Raw genomic sequence first — 16,469 nt, 5'->3', positions numbered from 1 at the left:
CTCCCTTCATTATGTAATGCCTAGTACTATTTCATATACTACTATACTATTTAAGTCAGTCTAAGGCAATAGGTTTTTTACTGCTTTGCGTTTGCCTGTCATTTCAGTAATGATAGTACTAGACACCGTATACCCCAGATATCATGATCAAAAAACACATTTTATCAGCATGACTATAGATTTTCATTTCCCCCCACATTTGGAGCATGTTTTCTCCCTCTGTTGCTTAGCGTTTGGAGGTGAGTGTGTAGGATGTAGTTTATAGGGTCCTATGTGTCTTTTCTGTTCGCTGGCTTTGTTATGTGTCTGTAACTCAAATGCAAGGTACTTGGAAAATGTTGCCATGGAAACTAAATAAAGAGCCCGGGTTTGGATCAAAAGGGACTGGGTGAGAAATTGAATGAAATGGACCTATTGAGTCCCTTTTACGGATGGCTTTTTAACGCATTATCATAAATAAATATTTAATGTGGTCGATTATTGTTGAACACCATTAAGGGGTTCGTGTAGGACACAAATAATACTGGTGCTACTGCAAAACATCACACAATTCACGCCGCTCATTTGTCTCCACTTAAGGTAGAAGTTGCTCTAACAACAGATCTAGGATCAGATTACTAATCTCTTCATCATAACCTTGACCTTGTAGGGATGAAAAAAGATCTGACCCTGTATCAGTGTTTAGAAGCAACTTCAACCCACTCATCTCGTCTCCACACTCTGAGCATGAAGCGCATGAAGCGTTATAGTAACACATGGACATGACTAAACAAGTGAGGATATGCGGTTACGTTTGAGATGTGTAAAAGAAATAGAGCCGTACACTCATAAGTTCCACCGTCAAGGTATGTTTGTGAATAAAGGTACATGGTAGATCTTATGAGTGTGTGGGCTCCATTTCTTTTATACTGGCACTGCACCCCACCAAAGGATGGGTCAGTTCCTTACCTTAACTCTTACCTTAACCATTTCAAATGTCAACTTCAATGGTGTAGGGATGTCCCAAGGATCCCGGGTAGCAGAAACCCTAAAAGATGTACGTTTGATCACGCTTGACTACATTTGACATGTGTCTGACTCACCCATCATAATACGTACATGATGCTCTTAGGATTTCAATAGCATGATTCCCTTCTCCCCTCCTACTTCATAACATCTGATTTCAGTTCATACAAAAATGACATACTGCTGCTAGGAGCATACTTTCCCAATACCAAATGACAAGCTAGCCCAGACCCCAGATGATCTTGTGTACCATGAACCATACACAACAGTGTCAGGTCACTTGTCATTTATGTCTGCTTGTGTCATTTCTAGAGCAGAAAATTGTAGCAGGAGGAAATGTTGTGTTAATTGAAAGTGCCTGGTTCAAAAGGGATAGTCAAAAAATTAAAAAACAAGTGCAGGTTTTTCCTTTTTCAGTGTAGAACAGAAAATTGTCCATAGTATGTTGTCTCTGGTCTGTTATATATTGTCTGTTACGCACAAGCATACCATCTAGAATGAAGTATGCTAAAGCATTGGGCAAGTAGTATCCTTCTGCACCTGCATTGCTTGCTGTTTGTGGTTTTAGGCTGGGTTTCTGTACAGCACTTTGTGACATCAGCTGATGTAAGAAGGGCTTTATAAATAAATGTATATTGAAATTTGATTGATATGCTAAGTAGTATGCTAGTATGGTCATTGGAACGTAGCCCTAGAGTACATTAGTGGAGGTTAGTATGCACTACACTGCCTTAGATCCTTTCTTGTACGTTTGCATATCACTAAGGAATTGGAACAAAGACTGTTGGCATTTGTAAAGCTTTGAAATATCCACTTTTGGAGGTCCAACCGCAACGACTCAAAATCACAACACCGTAATACTGTTTCTTTGTAGATAAAGCAATTAACACTTTATGTTTAAGTGGGGCAGAAATCCTTGCTCAGCGATTGCAAAATTTGCCATAATGAGAAAAAAAGTGGTGTAATAAATAGAATGTTGACTTTATATTACTAAAACAATGTAGTGAAATGGATCATCAATCCTAGTAATATTATCACCATGTTTTCTTATACACAAAGCTCTTATGAATAACTGCGGCCTATCAGGTATACCTAAGGTTTTTGTTCATTATCATTACCAAACATGTGCATTCTTTTCTTAATTTACTGAGCCAAATGACACTCAGACTTTGCCAAAGTATTGTTGTGTTGCCTAGCAAGTGTTATGCTAAGGGCATCTCAAGGGTTTGTTCTGTTAGTACGGAAGCATCGGAACCTTTATTGCATAAACACTTCCACAATGTCAGGTTTGGCTTCACGCGGTGATTTGAGAGCTTTGAGTGAAGGCCGATGGTGGTGAACAGCAGATACGGAACGGCCTTGCTGAACTATTTCCTGTTTCCGTAAACTCACCGTCACGCTGCAAGGCTCTGTGCACTTTCAGATCGAACAAAAGGCTTCATTTGCCAATCATATCGGAACACAAAACCCAAAGAATTCAAGAGGGGTAACCCATGACAACCAGCGGTGACACTTGATTTGGATAGTCCATCTGTAGATGCTCTACAGACTATCAGCAACATTTCAACTAACTATCTGCTAACCCTAACCATAACCCTAGCCCTAACCTTAACCATTACGTAACCCTTATTCTAAACCTAATCCTAACTGTAACCGTAGTAAGCAGTTGCTTATCAACGGATAGTTTGTTGATCTGTAGAGCATCTACAGATGGGTTATCTGGATGATCCAAACCCAGTGTGACTCAACAAGCCTTTACAGTCAGTTATACACACACACAAAAAAACATTCATAAGAATAATATTTGCTGTCTTTTTGAATAAACTCTTTCACATAGTAGACCAAGTGTTGCAAAGAGTAAAGAAAACAACTTGGTAGATCTCCAAACAAATCAAAGGTTTTGCGTAATGAAATCCTCCGTAACACCAATATTTTCAGATAATCATATGAATCTAAATTGGCAACAAAGGACAAAGTTTTCACCCTCAGGGAGAGAGCACGATGCCAAGTTGCTGACTGGCTCCAGCTTATCTAAATGTATAGCTAGCTAAAGCCACAGAGCAGTCACACCTTAGGACTGTTAGGAGGGATGCCAGCTGAATTTTCACTTAGCTACTCAGAAATGGCTACAGTCTACTTGCTCTTGGAAAACTAATTTGTTTTGGGAACAGTAGTTCCAGGGGGAACTGATGCACCTCTTAGTTTATGTTGCATTTTGACTGGGGCTGTATTTGGAGTGCACACATAATGACTATTGTCCTGATATTTTCCTAATTATGTGAACTGACCAGGAAAAGGTCACATAGCCAGGAGAAACTCTGGCTCCTAATAGTGATGTTTGTCTCTGTCACAACAGATCATGACACCAGGGTGACTAGTGCCTGTAGTTTTCATAGTCAGGTTATGCGGTTAGAAAAACTCAGGACCCTTAGTACGATAACTACCTCAATACAGATGTAGGATCTTAATTTGAGCCGATTTGCTACAGCAGGAAAACAATCCTGGAGCAAGAGGAAATATTAATTATGTGGATTATAACGAATGGACATTTTTTTGTAGAGGTTTGTACATTTTTCATGAAGGCAAATCAAGTCAGACATTTTTAAGTGGAAATTACAAACTTAAGAAGCCTTTTTAAAGCTGAAATACACTACAAGTAAAAATGTCCTGCTGGGCAGGAAAATTCTCAGCATAAAAAAGAGTGATCAAATAAAGATCCTGTGTGCCACCCATATTTCCTTTAGAAAGGACAATGATGGACTAGCAGTTGGTTCATTGGTCTTGGGATTTTCCGCTGTGTATAATGGACATACACCCTTTTGGATTTCATAACCCTCTGTGATTCGTTGACTTGGTTATCATCACAATGAGGATCCTTCCCTAAGGCGCTCGCTCAGCTCAGTACGTGGGCAGTGGAAAGTAGCATGACAGCAGAGTCATGAGAAAAGATTGCCATTTTGAGAAGTAGAGGGAATGTAGAGACCAGATAAAGAGAAGGAATGCAGATGAATGAAAGGAGGATGAAGGAGAAGGATGGAGGAGACAAGATAGATGACTAAGTAAAGGGAAAGACGGGATCATGTGAAAACGTGAAGAGTGAGGAGAGAAAAGAGAGAGCGATGAGAGGCTGGAGAGAGGAGAGGATAAATGCACTTTTGAATTATGTAAAATAGCTGCGTGGGAGAGAGGAGGAGTGTGTGTAGTGTGTATGCCCGAGTGTGTGTGTAGTGTGTATGCCCGAGTGTGTGTGTAGTGTGTATGCCTGAGTGTGTGTGCAGTGTGTATGCCTGAGTGTGTGTGTCTGTGTGATAGCAGAACCAGGGAGAGCGAGAGAAGTAGGGAAAGAAAGAGAGAGGGAGAAGAGAGTGAGGGATAAAGAGAGAGACAGAGAAAAAGAGCGAGAGACAGAGAGACAGAGAGAATAGGAAACATGAATAATATTTATAGCCTCAGACATGACTATGTTATCATTGATCTATCTCAAAAGAGGGTAGCAGAGAAAGGGATAGGGAGGGAAAAAAGAAAGAAAGACTGAAATGAACTGGCCTCAGATGCTTTCTCGCTTTCATTCCTGCTTCCTTCTTTCTATGATACTGCATACATTAGTAGTAATTTTTATATCTACAGTTGAAGTCAGAAGTTTACATACACCTTGGAAAAATACATTTAAACTCAGTTTTTCACAATTCCTGACATTTAATCCCGAGTGGAAATCCCCTGTCTTAGGTCAGTTAGGATCACCACGTTATTTTAAGAATGTGAAATGTCAGAATAATAGTAGAGATAATGATTTATTTCAGCTTTTATTTCTTCACCACATTCCCAGTGGGTCAGAAGTTATATACACTCAATTAGTACTTGGTAGCATTGCCTTTAAATTGTTTAACTTGGATCAAACGTTTCGGGTAGTCTTCCATAAGTTTCCATAAGTTGGGTGAATTTTGGCCCATTCCTCCTGACAGAGCTGGTGTAACTGAGTCAGGTTTGTAGGCCTCCTTGCTCGCACACGCTTTTTCAGTTCTGCCCACAAATGTTCTATGGGATTGAGGTCAGGGCTTTGTGGTGGCCACTCCAATACCCTGCCTTTGTTTTCCTTAAGCCATTTTGCCACAACTTTGGAGGTACGCTTGGGGTCATTGTCCATTTGGAAGACCCATTTGCGACCAAGCTTTAACTTCCTGACTGATGTCTTGAGATGTTGCTTCAATATATCCACATAATTTTCCATCCTCATGTAGCCATCTATTTTGTGAAGTGCACCAGTCCCTCCTGCAGCAAACACCCCCACAACATGATGCTGCCACCCCCGTGCTTCACGGTTGGGATGCTGTTCTTCGGCTTGCAAGCCTGCCCATTTTTCCTCCAAACATAACGATGGTCATTATGGCCAAACAGTTATATTTTTGTTTCATCAGACCAGAGGACATTTCTCCAAAAAGTACGATCTTTGTCCCCATGTGCAGTTGCAAACCGTAGTCTGGCTTTTTTATGGCGGTTTTGGAGCAGTGGCTTCATCCTTGCTGAGCGGCCTTTCAGGTTGTCGATATAGGACTCATTTTACTGTGGATATAGATACTTTTGAACCTGTTTCCTCCAGTATCTTCACAAAGTCCTTTGCTGTTGTTCTGGGATTGATTTGCACTTTTTGCACCAAAGTACGTTCATCTCTAGGAGTCAGAATGCGTCTCCTTCCTGAGTGGAATGACAGCTGCGTGGTACCATGGTGTTTATACTTGCGTACTATTGTTTGTACAGATGAACGAGGTACCTTCAGGCGTTTGGAAATTGCTCCCAAGGATGAACCAGACTTGTGGAGGTCTACAATTTTTTTTCTGAGGTCTTGGCTGATTTCTTTTGATTTTCCCATGATGTCAAGCAAAGAGGCAGTGAGTTTGAAGGTAGGCCTTCAAATACATCCACAGTTACACCTCCAATTGACTCAAATTATGTCAATTAGCCTATCAGAAGCTTCTAAAGGCATGACGACACTTTCTGGAATTTTCCAAGCTGTTTAAAGGCACAGTCAACTTAGTGTATATAAACTTCTGACCCACTGGAATTGCGGTACAGTGAATTATAAGTGAAATAATCTGTCTGTAAACAATTGTTGTACAAATTTCTTGTGTCATGCACACAGTAGATGTCCTAATCGACTTGCCAAAACTATAGTCTGTTAACAAGAAATTTGTGGAGTGGTTTAAAAACGAGTTTTAATGACTCCAACCTACGTGTATGTAAACTTCTGACTTCAACTGTATATATATACATACATAAACATTCATACGTATACACATACACTGCTGTTCAAAAGTTTGGGGTCACTTGGAAATGTCCTTGTTTTTGTAAGAAAAGTAAATGTTTTGTCCATTAAAATAACGTCAAATTGATCAGAAATTAATGTTGTAAATGACTATTGTAGCTGGAAACGGCTGATTTTTTATGGTATATCTACATAGGCGTACAGAGGCCCATTATCAGCAACCATCACTCCTGTGTTCCAATGGCACATTGTGTTAGCTAATCCTAGTTTATCATTTTAAAAGGCTAATTGATCATGAGAAAACCCTTTTGAAATTATGTTAGCACCGCTGAAAACTGTTGTGCTAATTAAAGAAGCAATAAAACTGTCCTTCTTTAGACTAGTTGAGTATCTGGAGCATTTGTGGGTCAGCATTTGTGGGTTTGATTACAGGCTCAAAATGGCAAGAAACAAAGACATTTCTTCTGAAACTTGTCAGTCTATTCTTGTTCTGAGAAATTAAGGATATTCCATGCGAGAAATTGCCAAGAAACTGAAGATCTCGTACGTGTACTACTCCCTTCACAGAACAGAGTAAACTGGCTCTAACCAGAATAGAAAGAGGAGTGGGAGGCCCCGGTACACAACTGAGCAAGAGGAAAAGTACATTAGTACATTAGTACATTAGTGTCTAGTTTGAGAACTCTGTTCCCGGAGTCACATCTTCACTGTTGACATTGAGACTGGTGGGTTGCGGGTACTATTTAATGAAGCTGCCAGTTGAGGACTTGTGAGGTACAAGTTGTTGTAGTCAATGTTGTTTCCACGTCATTTCAACAGAATTACGTTGAGCCAACGTGGAAAATATGTTGAATTGACGCCTCTGTCTAGTGGGTCCTGCCTTCCATCATAGATAGTACAGAATATTAGAATGGGCTTCTGTGCTCCATCTTCTCTACTGTCCGGCCACTGGTCTCCTCTGCCATCCATCATGGATAGTACAGAGTGTATTCCCTTACTGCCTAATTCACTGCATTAGGGACTGACTCTCGGACGGAAGTCAATAGGCGCTGTGTTTGTTAATGCTTCCACCTGCTTCCCTCTCTTGCTCCCTGCCTCTTCTCTTCCCTCCCTCACCACACTCAGTGCAGATTGTTAACATTTGCCTCGTCGAACAGCCAGGCAGAAAACCCATCCCTTTCATTTCACTCACCTCACCCCTCCTCACCCCTCCTCTTTCATCTTCCTTTCCATGCAGCTCTCTATCTATCTATTTCCTGGTAGGAGGAGAGGAAGTAGGGGATGATGGAGATCAGGGTGAATGGGACATTATCATCACATTGCTTCTCTCACCCGTAACCTTGTTCTCTTGCTCTCTCCCTTGCTTTTTTTGTACACACTACCTTCACTTCACCTTCTGCTTTTTTGACCTTAATTGTCAGTTTCTCATATGTTTCCTCTCTCCCCTGACCGTATGTCTGTACTGTGTGTATCTTCTCTCTTTTGCTCCCGTCTCCCCACTGACCACATGCCAAGTCCATGCCCTCTCTCGCTCCCCCTCTCTCTCACCTGTCTTTTGGATTCTCTCTCTCTCTCTCTCTCTCTCCTTCTTACCTGTCTTCTTCCCCTCTCTCTCTCTCAGAGAACGCTCGCGCCCGGCGGAAGAGCATAGCCAACGTGAAGCAGCCAAGCATGGAGATCCCTCCCACTGCCCCCCCCCAACCCTTCCGACAATCCGTGAGTACCCCTCCCTCCTCCCGCCCTCGCTCGCTCCCCCCGTCCCTCTCTCTCTCCCTCCCTTTCCACTCCCCACCACACACCTGTCGCAGGGCCAGTGGAACCCCTCCCTTTCCCCTCACCCTCTCACCCTCTCTCTCCCCCTCCCTCCCCCATGGCCACTCCTGCCCTCAGCAACACTACAAGAAAGGGGTCGGTACTCCCCCTCTCCCTCGCTCGCTGCCCCTCTCCCCCTGCCTGTCTCTTAGTCTCCCCCTCTCCCCCCTTTCTTCCAATTGGCCGGGGGACTGGAGGGTTGCCGCTTCCAGCCCAGTGACCAGACGCCATATTGCACCTCTGCCTCCGATCGAGGTACATGACTCAGATGTCTCTGTATGTGGTGAAGAAACCCCCTCTAAACTTCATGTTACGTCCTTTGCCAAATGCTATGGAGTTTTCTGTTCCCTATGCCAAATGTGACCCACCACTGTGATTCAGTTCTTCTGACTGTATGAGGCTTAAACGTGTCAGAAAGGCTGGCTAATCAAACCAGAATGACTTATCTAGTCCTACCAGTCAGTTACCTTGACGGTCAGCAAATTAGTCAAATCTTCAGTCTCTTCTTTAAAACAGACTTCAGTGACACAAAGCTCACAAAAAGTGAATGGTTTGTCTCGATTCAGACAAATTCCTCCAGGAATGTAGTGTTCAATGTTGATGTGTAATGTGCAGATTGATATCTGAGTAGATGTTAGAGGTTTAATTGAGGTGAAACAGCATTGTAAGACTGTCAAAAAAGCACTGTGAGGTTATTCAGATACAATAGCAGCATGTCTCTCCTTCCACTTTGAGAGAAGGCTGCATAGTAGTTGCATGGAACCTTATCCTGTATGTTGCGGAGAATGACATCATTCGTTGATTTTCATTCTACTATTGAAGCCATGTTTTCCCTGTCAGCACTTCTTGTAAAAGACATGGTATCAACACACAGCCTGTTCGATAAGACCTGTGTTGTATACTGACTAAATCAGCTGATCAAAATCAGGGGAATATGGTTGCATGGAAGCACAGGACAAAACTGCACTGCAATATGAAACTCCTATTTTTACTGAGGTCCAGTGTATGCTGTTGGATTGTGGGTATATTTATGGCCCAACACCACCCACTGTTGGTTACCAGATGATACTACACTATTCTACCACTATTCTACTACTGCTGTATTGTGGATGTATGACTGATATAATATGTAATAAATCTTTCTGTTGCTCTCCCCCTTCAATCACCTGTCATTCACTAAATCACATGTCCTCTATTCTTCTTCCAATCCATTTTGGGTACGAAATATCCATCATTACTCACACTCACCCTATTCCCCCTCTCTACAACTCTGATCTATCTCCTTTCCTGCGTCCCCTCCCTCCCTCTCTCCATCTGTTTCACACCCTCTCATTCTTCACCTCCTCCTCCCTCTCTCCATGGCTGCCCTGTTCAGAGTTTCCTCAGTAGAAGGTTGAAGGGCTCTATCAAGAGGGCTAAGAGTCAGCCCAAACTGGACCGCACCAGCAGCTTCCGACACATGATCCTCCCCCGCTTCCGCAGTGCCGACCAGGACAGGTACGAGTCTCTGTGTGTGTCTATGTGTGCGTTTCTGTGAGTGTGTGCGTGTGTTCCCTGCTCTCTCCGTGTGCGGAACAGGTCAGGTAGGCATGTTGGGGGAAGAATGTTGGTAGAAAGTGCATGTTGGGGGATGGAGTTGTTTCCAGTGTGGTTTAGCTGTGTTGCATTGCAATGTGTCTTTTTAAGTGTGTGTGTGTGTACACTCCTACCGGCGTGTCCACATGTATGTGTGACTCTTAAAGATGCTTTCTTGTGTCTATTTTGGATACCTTTCAAGGACAATATGGCAGGTACTGTGCTTTTAGTATTACTCCTAGCTATAGTGAAACCAGTAAGCCTTGACAGTAAGTGTTTGTTTCACAACTGCCCCTTTCGGTGCCGCTGCACTCCCATTTTACATACTACATTTTTTATGACAGCTTAATACATGGAGAATACCAATTCAAGATTTAATAAAAAGTCCTGACCTCTCCATGGCAACCATCAGACAGCTGTATGGCCACAGAACGGACATACCTTAGATGAACCTGTGTGGGGAATAAAATTGAATTATACCTGGCTATACGATTTAATGATGCTAATAGGGGTAGTCTTCTCTGCAGGGATACGTACTGAATAAATTGAAAACAACATAAATTGAAAACAACATATGGATTTTATGCAAATCTGTCAGCATGATAGTGCCAGTAGCTAGCTAAATAAACAATGGTAAATCAGTGACATGCCATTTGTGTTGTAGCTACTCCAAGTTGACCTGTGCAGAAGAGGTCATTTGGATCTTGAAAGGGCTTAAGTGCGGTCGAGGAGCTGTTCTTTTCATGATTTATTCATTGAAGAGATCCGGACGTATTTCATGGATGGTTAAGTCTGAGGATACACAGAAAGACAGGTCAAGCAGCTTCTGAAGTTCGTCATGTTTTGCCAGGGATGCGGTCTTCAAAGCATCAAAGACTGATTTCCTTTTCAAAGGCCTTAGTTCAAACACAGTTGGCTTTTGGTCGTCTCCTGGCTTACTTAAAAAATATATATATTTAACTAGACAAGTCAGTTAAGAACAAATTCTTATTTACAATGACGGACTAGGAACAGTGGGTTAACTGCCTTGTTCAGGGGCAGAACGACAGATTTTTACCTTGTCAGCTCAGGGATTCAATCTAGCAACCTGGCCAAACACTCTAACCACTAGGCTACCTGCTGCAGGTAAGGGAGATGTGTGGGTTGTTTTGGTCATTTTCTGGTATTTAGTCCCTTACTTGTTTGTGAGAATGACCTATCCTAATAGGGTGACTTTATACATATTCTGTGTTGTTACGTTGGATAACTTGCTTGAGGTGTAGTTGATGGGGCAGTTTTACTTCACTTTTTAGAATACTTTTTGTTGTTTTTGAAACACCTGCCTGCATCTTCGGTACAGAGAATGTTGGTAGAACGTGCATGTTGGGGGATGGAGTTGTTTCCAGTGTGGCTTAGCTGTGTTGCATTGCAATTTGCATTCATTCATTTGCTGCCCTCTTGTGTCTCCTCTTCTACCATATCTATCTCTTTTAGTCTCTCTCTGTTTTCTCATCTGCCCTGTCACTCCCTTCTTCTCTAAAGTACCCACAGTTTACATAACAACTTGATTTCCTCTGGGAGGTTCTCTCTTCCACCGTCTTCCCCCTCTCCTTCTCTCTCCCTCTGTCTCTCTCACCCTCTCGCCCTCCCTTTCTCGACCTCCCCCACTGTCCTTTATTTCTCTCATTCTGACTCATTTCTTTGGGTCTATTTTTATCTCTCTCTCGACATCTCTCTCCTGTCTTTCTCTCTCTCTCTCTCTCTCTCTCTCCCACTCCACTGTAAGTATTCAATGTTCTGATGCACATTATGAGTGAATGTCCACAAAAAGAGTGGCACAGGGAGAACGCGAGAGAGCTGGATGCATCAGGGACATCATAGTAGGGAGACTGTTACTTTCTTCTCTCTGCTTTTTCTGTGTGTTGTGGTCTCTGTCATTCCCCTTTCTGGCACTCTGTATCTGTATCCTCTTCAGTTCAGTGGCATTGTAGCATAATTGGTATGTGTGTGTCTATGTGTATATATGTATAAGTCAGTGTGGGCGGGCATGGCGGGAAAGGCGGTCAAGCGTCATGGACAATTCTATGCATGTATGGCTGTCAATAGAAACGTAGCTTTGTTGTCCAAGAAATGTAATCATAACACTATTGTCATTACGCTCAAATCTAATCTAATCCAGTGAAACTCTAATTGATTGGTAACGTGTTGACTTCTTCAGATGACAATTAGACCCGTTGTGAGACGAGCATCACATTGTTTTTTGATGTGACCTCTTTGCAAGCTCACAGAACACAGAATTTGTGAGTACAGACGGAATCCTTTGGCATGAAAAGCAGAATGGTTGCGTGCTGTTTCTCAACTTTTCGGAATCAGATATGCTCGAGTGTATCTCAGAAAAACTCCACCGAGCCTGCCGTTGTGAAAGATCTCTGGCTCTCTGTGCCCTCAATGACTGATTATATTCCACTACCCTTGTCACAGTTAGATTTGTTAGTGAGATTGTAGGGAGCTATAAACAGATGGTAGTCCCTTTAGTTGAAGAAGTGTATGCCGACATTCAAATGAAAAATATTGACAGTGGTTGGATTTTTTTGGCCACATGGTGCCAGTTGCCTTGTTGACTTAATCATCCCCCTAATCAAATCAAATCCAAGTTTATTTGTCAAATGCCCCGAATACAACAGTAAAATGCTAACTTACAAGCCCTTAACCAACAATTAAGTTTTAAGAAAATACAAAGTAAGAGATAAGAAAAACAAATAATTAAGGAGCAGCAGTAAATAACAATAGCGGGGCTATATAGAGGGGGTACCGGGGAGGGGGGTTGCAAATAGTTTGGGTAGCCATTTGATTAGATGTTCAGGAGTCTTATGGCTTGGGGGTAGAAGCTGTTTAGAAGCCTCTTGTTCCTTGACTTGGTGCTCCGGTACCACTAGCCATGCGGTAGCAGAGAGAACAGCCTATGACTAGGGTGGCTGGAGTCTTTGACAATTTTAAGGCCTTTCTCTGACACCGCCTGATATAGAGGTCCTGGATTTCAGGAAGCTTGGCCCTGGGGATGTACTGAGCCGTACACACTACCCTCTGTAGTGCCTAATCAAATCAAATCGTATTTGTCACATGCTCTGTAAACAACAGGAATAGGCCCTTCCCAACAATGCAGAGAAAAAAATAAAAAAATAACACAAGGAATAAATACACCATAAGTAACGATAACTTGGCTATATACACGGAGTACCAGTACTGAGTCAATGATAACTTGGCTATATACACGGAGTACCAGTACTGAGTCAATGATAACTTGGCTATATACACGGAGTACCAGTACTGAGTCAATGATAACTTGGCTATATACACGGAGTACCAGTACTGAGTCAATGATAACTTGGCTATATACACAGAGTACCGGTACTGAGTCAATGATAACTTGGCTATATACATGGAGTACCAGTACTGAGTCAATGATAACTTGGCTATATACACAGAGTACCGGTACTGAGTCAATGATAACTTGGCTATATACATGGAGTACCAGTACTGAGTCAATGATAACTTGGCTATATACACGGAGTACCAGTACTGAGTCAATGATAACTTGGCTATATACACGGAGTACCAGTACTGAGTCAATGATAACTTGGCTATATACACGGAGTACCAGTACTGAGTCAATGATAACTTGGCTATATACACAGAGTACCAGTACTGAGTCAATGATAACTTGGCTATATACATGGAGTACCAGTACTGAGTCAATGATAACTTGGCTATATACACAGAGTACCAGTACTGAGTCAATGATAACTTGGCTATATACATGGAGTACCAGTACTGAGTCAATGATAACTTGGCTATATACACGGAGTACCAGTACTGAGTCAATGATAACTTGGCTATATACACGGAGTACCAGTACTGAGTCAATGATAACTTGGCTATATACATGGAGTACCAGTACTGAGTCAATGATAACTTGGCTATATACACGGAGTACCAGTACTGAGTCAATGATAACTTGGCTATATACACGGAGTACCAGTACTGAGTCAATGATAACTTGGCTATATACACAGAGTACCAGTACTGAGTCAATGATAACTTGGCTATATACACGGAGTACCAGTACTGAGTCAATGATAACTTGGCTATATACACAGGGTACCGGTACTGAGTCAATGATAACTTGGCTATATACACGGAGTACCAGTACTGAGTCGATGTGCAGGGGTAACAGGTAATTGAGGTAGATATGTACAGGATAAAGTGACTAGGCAACAGGATAGATAATAAACAGGATAGATAATAAACAGTAACAGTAGCATATTTGATGAGTCAAAATAAATGCAAAAAAAGGGTCAATGCAAATAGTTAAATAGTTAACCAATAGCTACATGGACTAGCTATTTAGCAGTATTATGGCATGAGGGTAGAAGCTGTTTATGGTCCTGTTGGTTCCAGACTTGATGCATCGGTACCGCTTGCTGTGCGAAAGCAGAGAGAACAGTCTATGACTTGGGTGACTGGAGTCTTTGACAATTTTTAGGGCCTTCCTCTGACAGGGAGCTCGGCCCCAGTGTTGTACTGGGCCGTACGCACTGCCCCCTATAGCGCCTTGCGGTTGGATGCCAAGCAGTTTCCAGACCAAGTGGTGATGCAGCCAGTCAAGATGCTCTCAAAGGCGCAGCTGTAGAACTTTTTGAGGATCTGAGGGCTCATGCCGAATCTTTTCAGCCTCCTGAGGGGGAAGAAGCGTTGTCTTGCCCTTTTCATGACTGTGTTGGTGTGTGTAGACCATGATAATTCCTTAGTGATGTGGACACAGAGGAACTTGAAGCTATCGACCTGCTCCACTACAGCACCTTCGATGTAGATGGAGCCGTGCTCGGCCCTCTGTTTCCTGTAGTCCACGATGATAGAATCGTCTCGAACGGACCTAATCCAGTTTATTTATCCACTCTCTGACATAGTCTTGTCAGGTATCCTGTACACCGGCCTCTATAGCGGCGTCTCCTCCTTCTTCGAGTGTCAGGGATTTGGGCCTGGCCCGGGATAATCAATGTCTTTCTTCTCCGATTCATTGAAGTAGAAGTCCTCGTCCAAATCGAAGTTGGTGATAGCTGTTCTGATGTCCAGAAGCTCTTTTCAGCCATAGGAAATGATAGAGGAAACATTATGTAGAAAAAAAACACAGTTCAGAATGCTTTGTACTGTAATGTATGGGACTCGCTCTGCTCCTCTCACTGTATCTCTGCTCCCCACCCAGAACGCGCCTGATGCAGAGCTTCAAAGAGTCCCACTCCCATGAGTCCTTGCTGTCTCCTAGCAGCGCAGCCGAGGCGCTGGACCTCACCCTGGACGAGGATGCCATCATCAAGCCCGTCCATTCCAGCATCCTGGGACAGGAGTACTGTTTCGAGGTGAGGCTGACACGACACACACACACAATGAACCCAGATAGCGCTACTAATTAAACCTGGGTTCAAATACTATTTGAAATAATTTCAAATACTTTTGCTGAGCTTGATTGATCTTGCCTGGTGCAGTGGAACCAATAGAAGAAGATAAAGTTCAAATCCCATCCATCTGCCACTCCAGGCAGGCTAAAGCAAACACTAAAAGTATTTGAAATGTTTTAAATAGAATTTGAACCCAGGTCTGTCTACTATTGCTAATAATGCCACTAATGTTGGGTAGATGATGGGCGGCTCGAAATGAGCTCATGTCCCAAGTTGATTTGTCACAGAAATTTGTTGTGAAAACAGATTTCACTGCATGGCTCACTTTCCCATAGCCAACGTGTACATGACAAAAGTCTCTGTGATTAAAGGACGTTGTTATGCCACTTGTCATCTTCTCCCAAGTTGCTAATGGTTGTGGCTGTTGATGTTACCGTTGGTAACCTCAGGTGACTACGGCTTCGGGAACCAAGTGCTTTGCATGTCGCTCGGGTGCAGAGAGAGACAAATGGATCGAGAATCTTCAGAGAGCTGTCAAACCCAACAAGGTGGGGAAACAAGGACGAGAAATTAAGTTACTTCTCGTTCTGTCAGTGCTTCTCTCCTTCTCCCCTGTCTTCAATATGTCTGTTTCAATATGAGCATTTCCTCATTTTGTTTACTGTAACCTCCATGTGCTCTCTGTTTGTCTATGTCTGTAATGTCATCAGATACAGTACATATTAGAACACAGCACTTCTACACTATCATCAGAGTTAAATAGATAACTAAAAAGAGCAAACTCAGCACTTTAGATGCGGTTGATTAAAACAGATCTTCTCATTTCAGCTACGCTTGATCTCCTAGGTCTGCGTAATAGGCCCCCCCCCCCCCCTCCCTCTTATCAAAAGAGACATTACGAGAGACAGATAACTGCTCTTGATGGCAGCAAGGGAGCTGCAGTTATTAAGGCAAACCGAGAGGAAGCATCAGCCCGAGTGGATTGACTCATCCAGATGCTGTGACTGCGGGGTTCCTGGCTGAATCATGGGGCTCCAAGGACTCAACACGGGGGCTCCGAAATATCCTCTGCACCCTCATGAATTTCCCAACCAGACACATGATGGGAGAGATAAGACGAGGTGCGATGTCGATAGAGACCAGGATGTTCATTAGGTTTCGCAACCGTCGCTGGGCAAACAGGCGCTCTTGATTCTTCTTCTTATTGAAATTCATGATGAACGGTTGCAACTCGGCGGGCGTCCACATTAATTGTCAGGTGGCATACCAATGGAGTACTTAAGAAAAAAACAACTTTGAAACATTGCTGATATACTTAGCAATCTAAATTCGGTATTAAGAGCTGATCTGAGCCAAGGCTGAGCGATCCAGTGGCATTTCAG

At 42.8% G+C, this 16,469-nt stretch overlaps 1 protein-coding gene across 1 annotated transcript in view; it reads left to right on the top strand.

Annotated features, from left to right (window-relative positions):
- LOC139392655 (ras/Rap GTPase-activating protein SynGAP-like) overlaps positions 1-16,469 on the top strand; it is a 91,166-nt gene that overhangs the window by 42,328 nt on the left and 32,369 nt on the right. The window contains exons 3-6 of the mRNA XM_071140799.1: positions 7,887-8,332; positions 9,453-9,574; positions 14,895-15,048; positions 15,537-15,635. Coding sequence (XP_070996900.1) covers positions 7,887-8,332; positions 9,453-9,574; positions 14,895-15,048; positions 15,537-15,635 — 821 coding nt within the window. The remainder of the gene's footprint in view (positions 1-7,886; positions 8,333-9,452; positions 9,575-14,894; positions 15,049-15,536; positions 15,636-16,469) is intronic.

This window comes from Oncorhynchus clarkii, chromosome 3, assembly GCF_045791955.1.
Source record: "Oncorhynchus clarkii lewisi isolate Uvic-CL-2024 chromosome 3, UVic_Ocla_1.0, whole genome shotgun sequence".
In the NCBI taxonomy this organism is placed as follows: domain Eukaryota; kingdom Metazoa; phylum Chordata; class Actinopteri; order Salmoniformes; family Salmonidae; genus Oncorhynchus; species Oncorhynchus clarkii.
The sequence above is the reverse complement of the archived record's forward strand: the minus strand, read 5'-3'. Positions and strand labels throughout refer to the sequence as shown.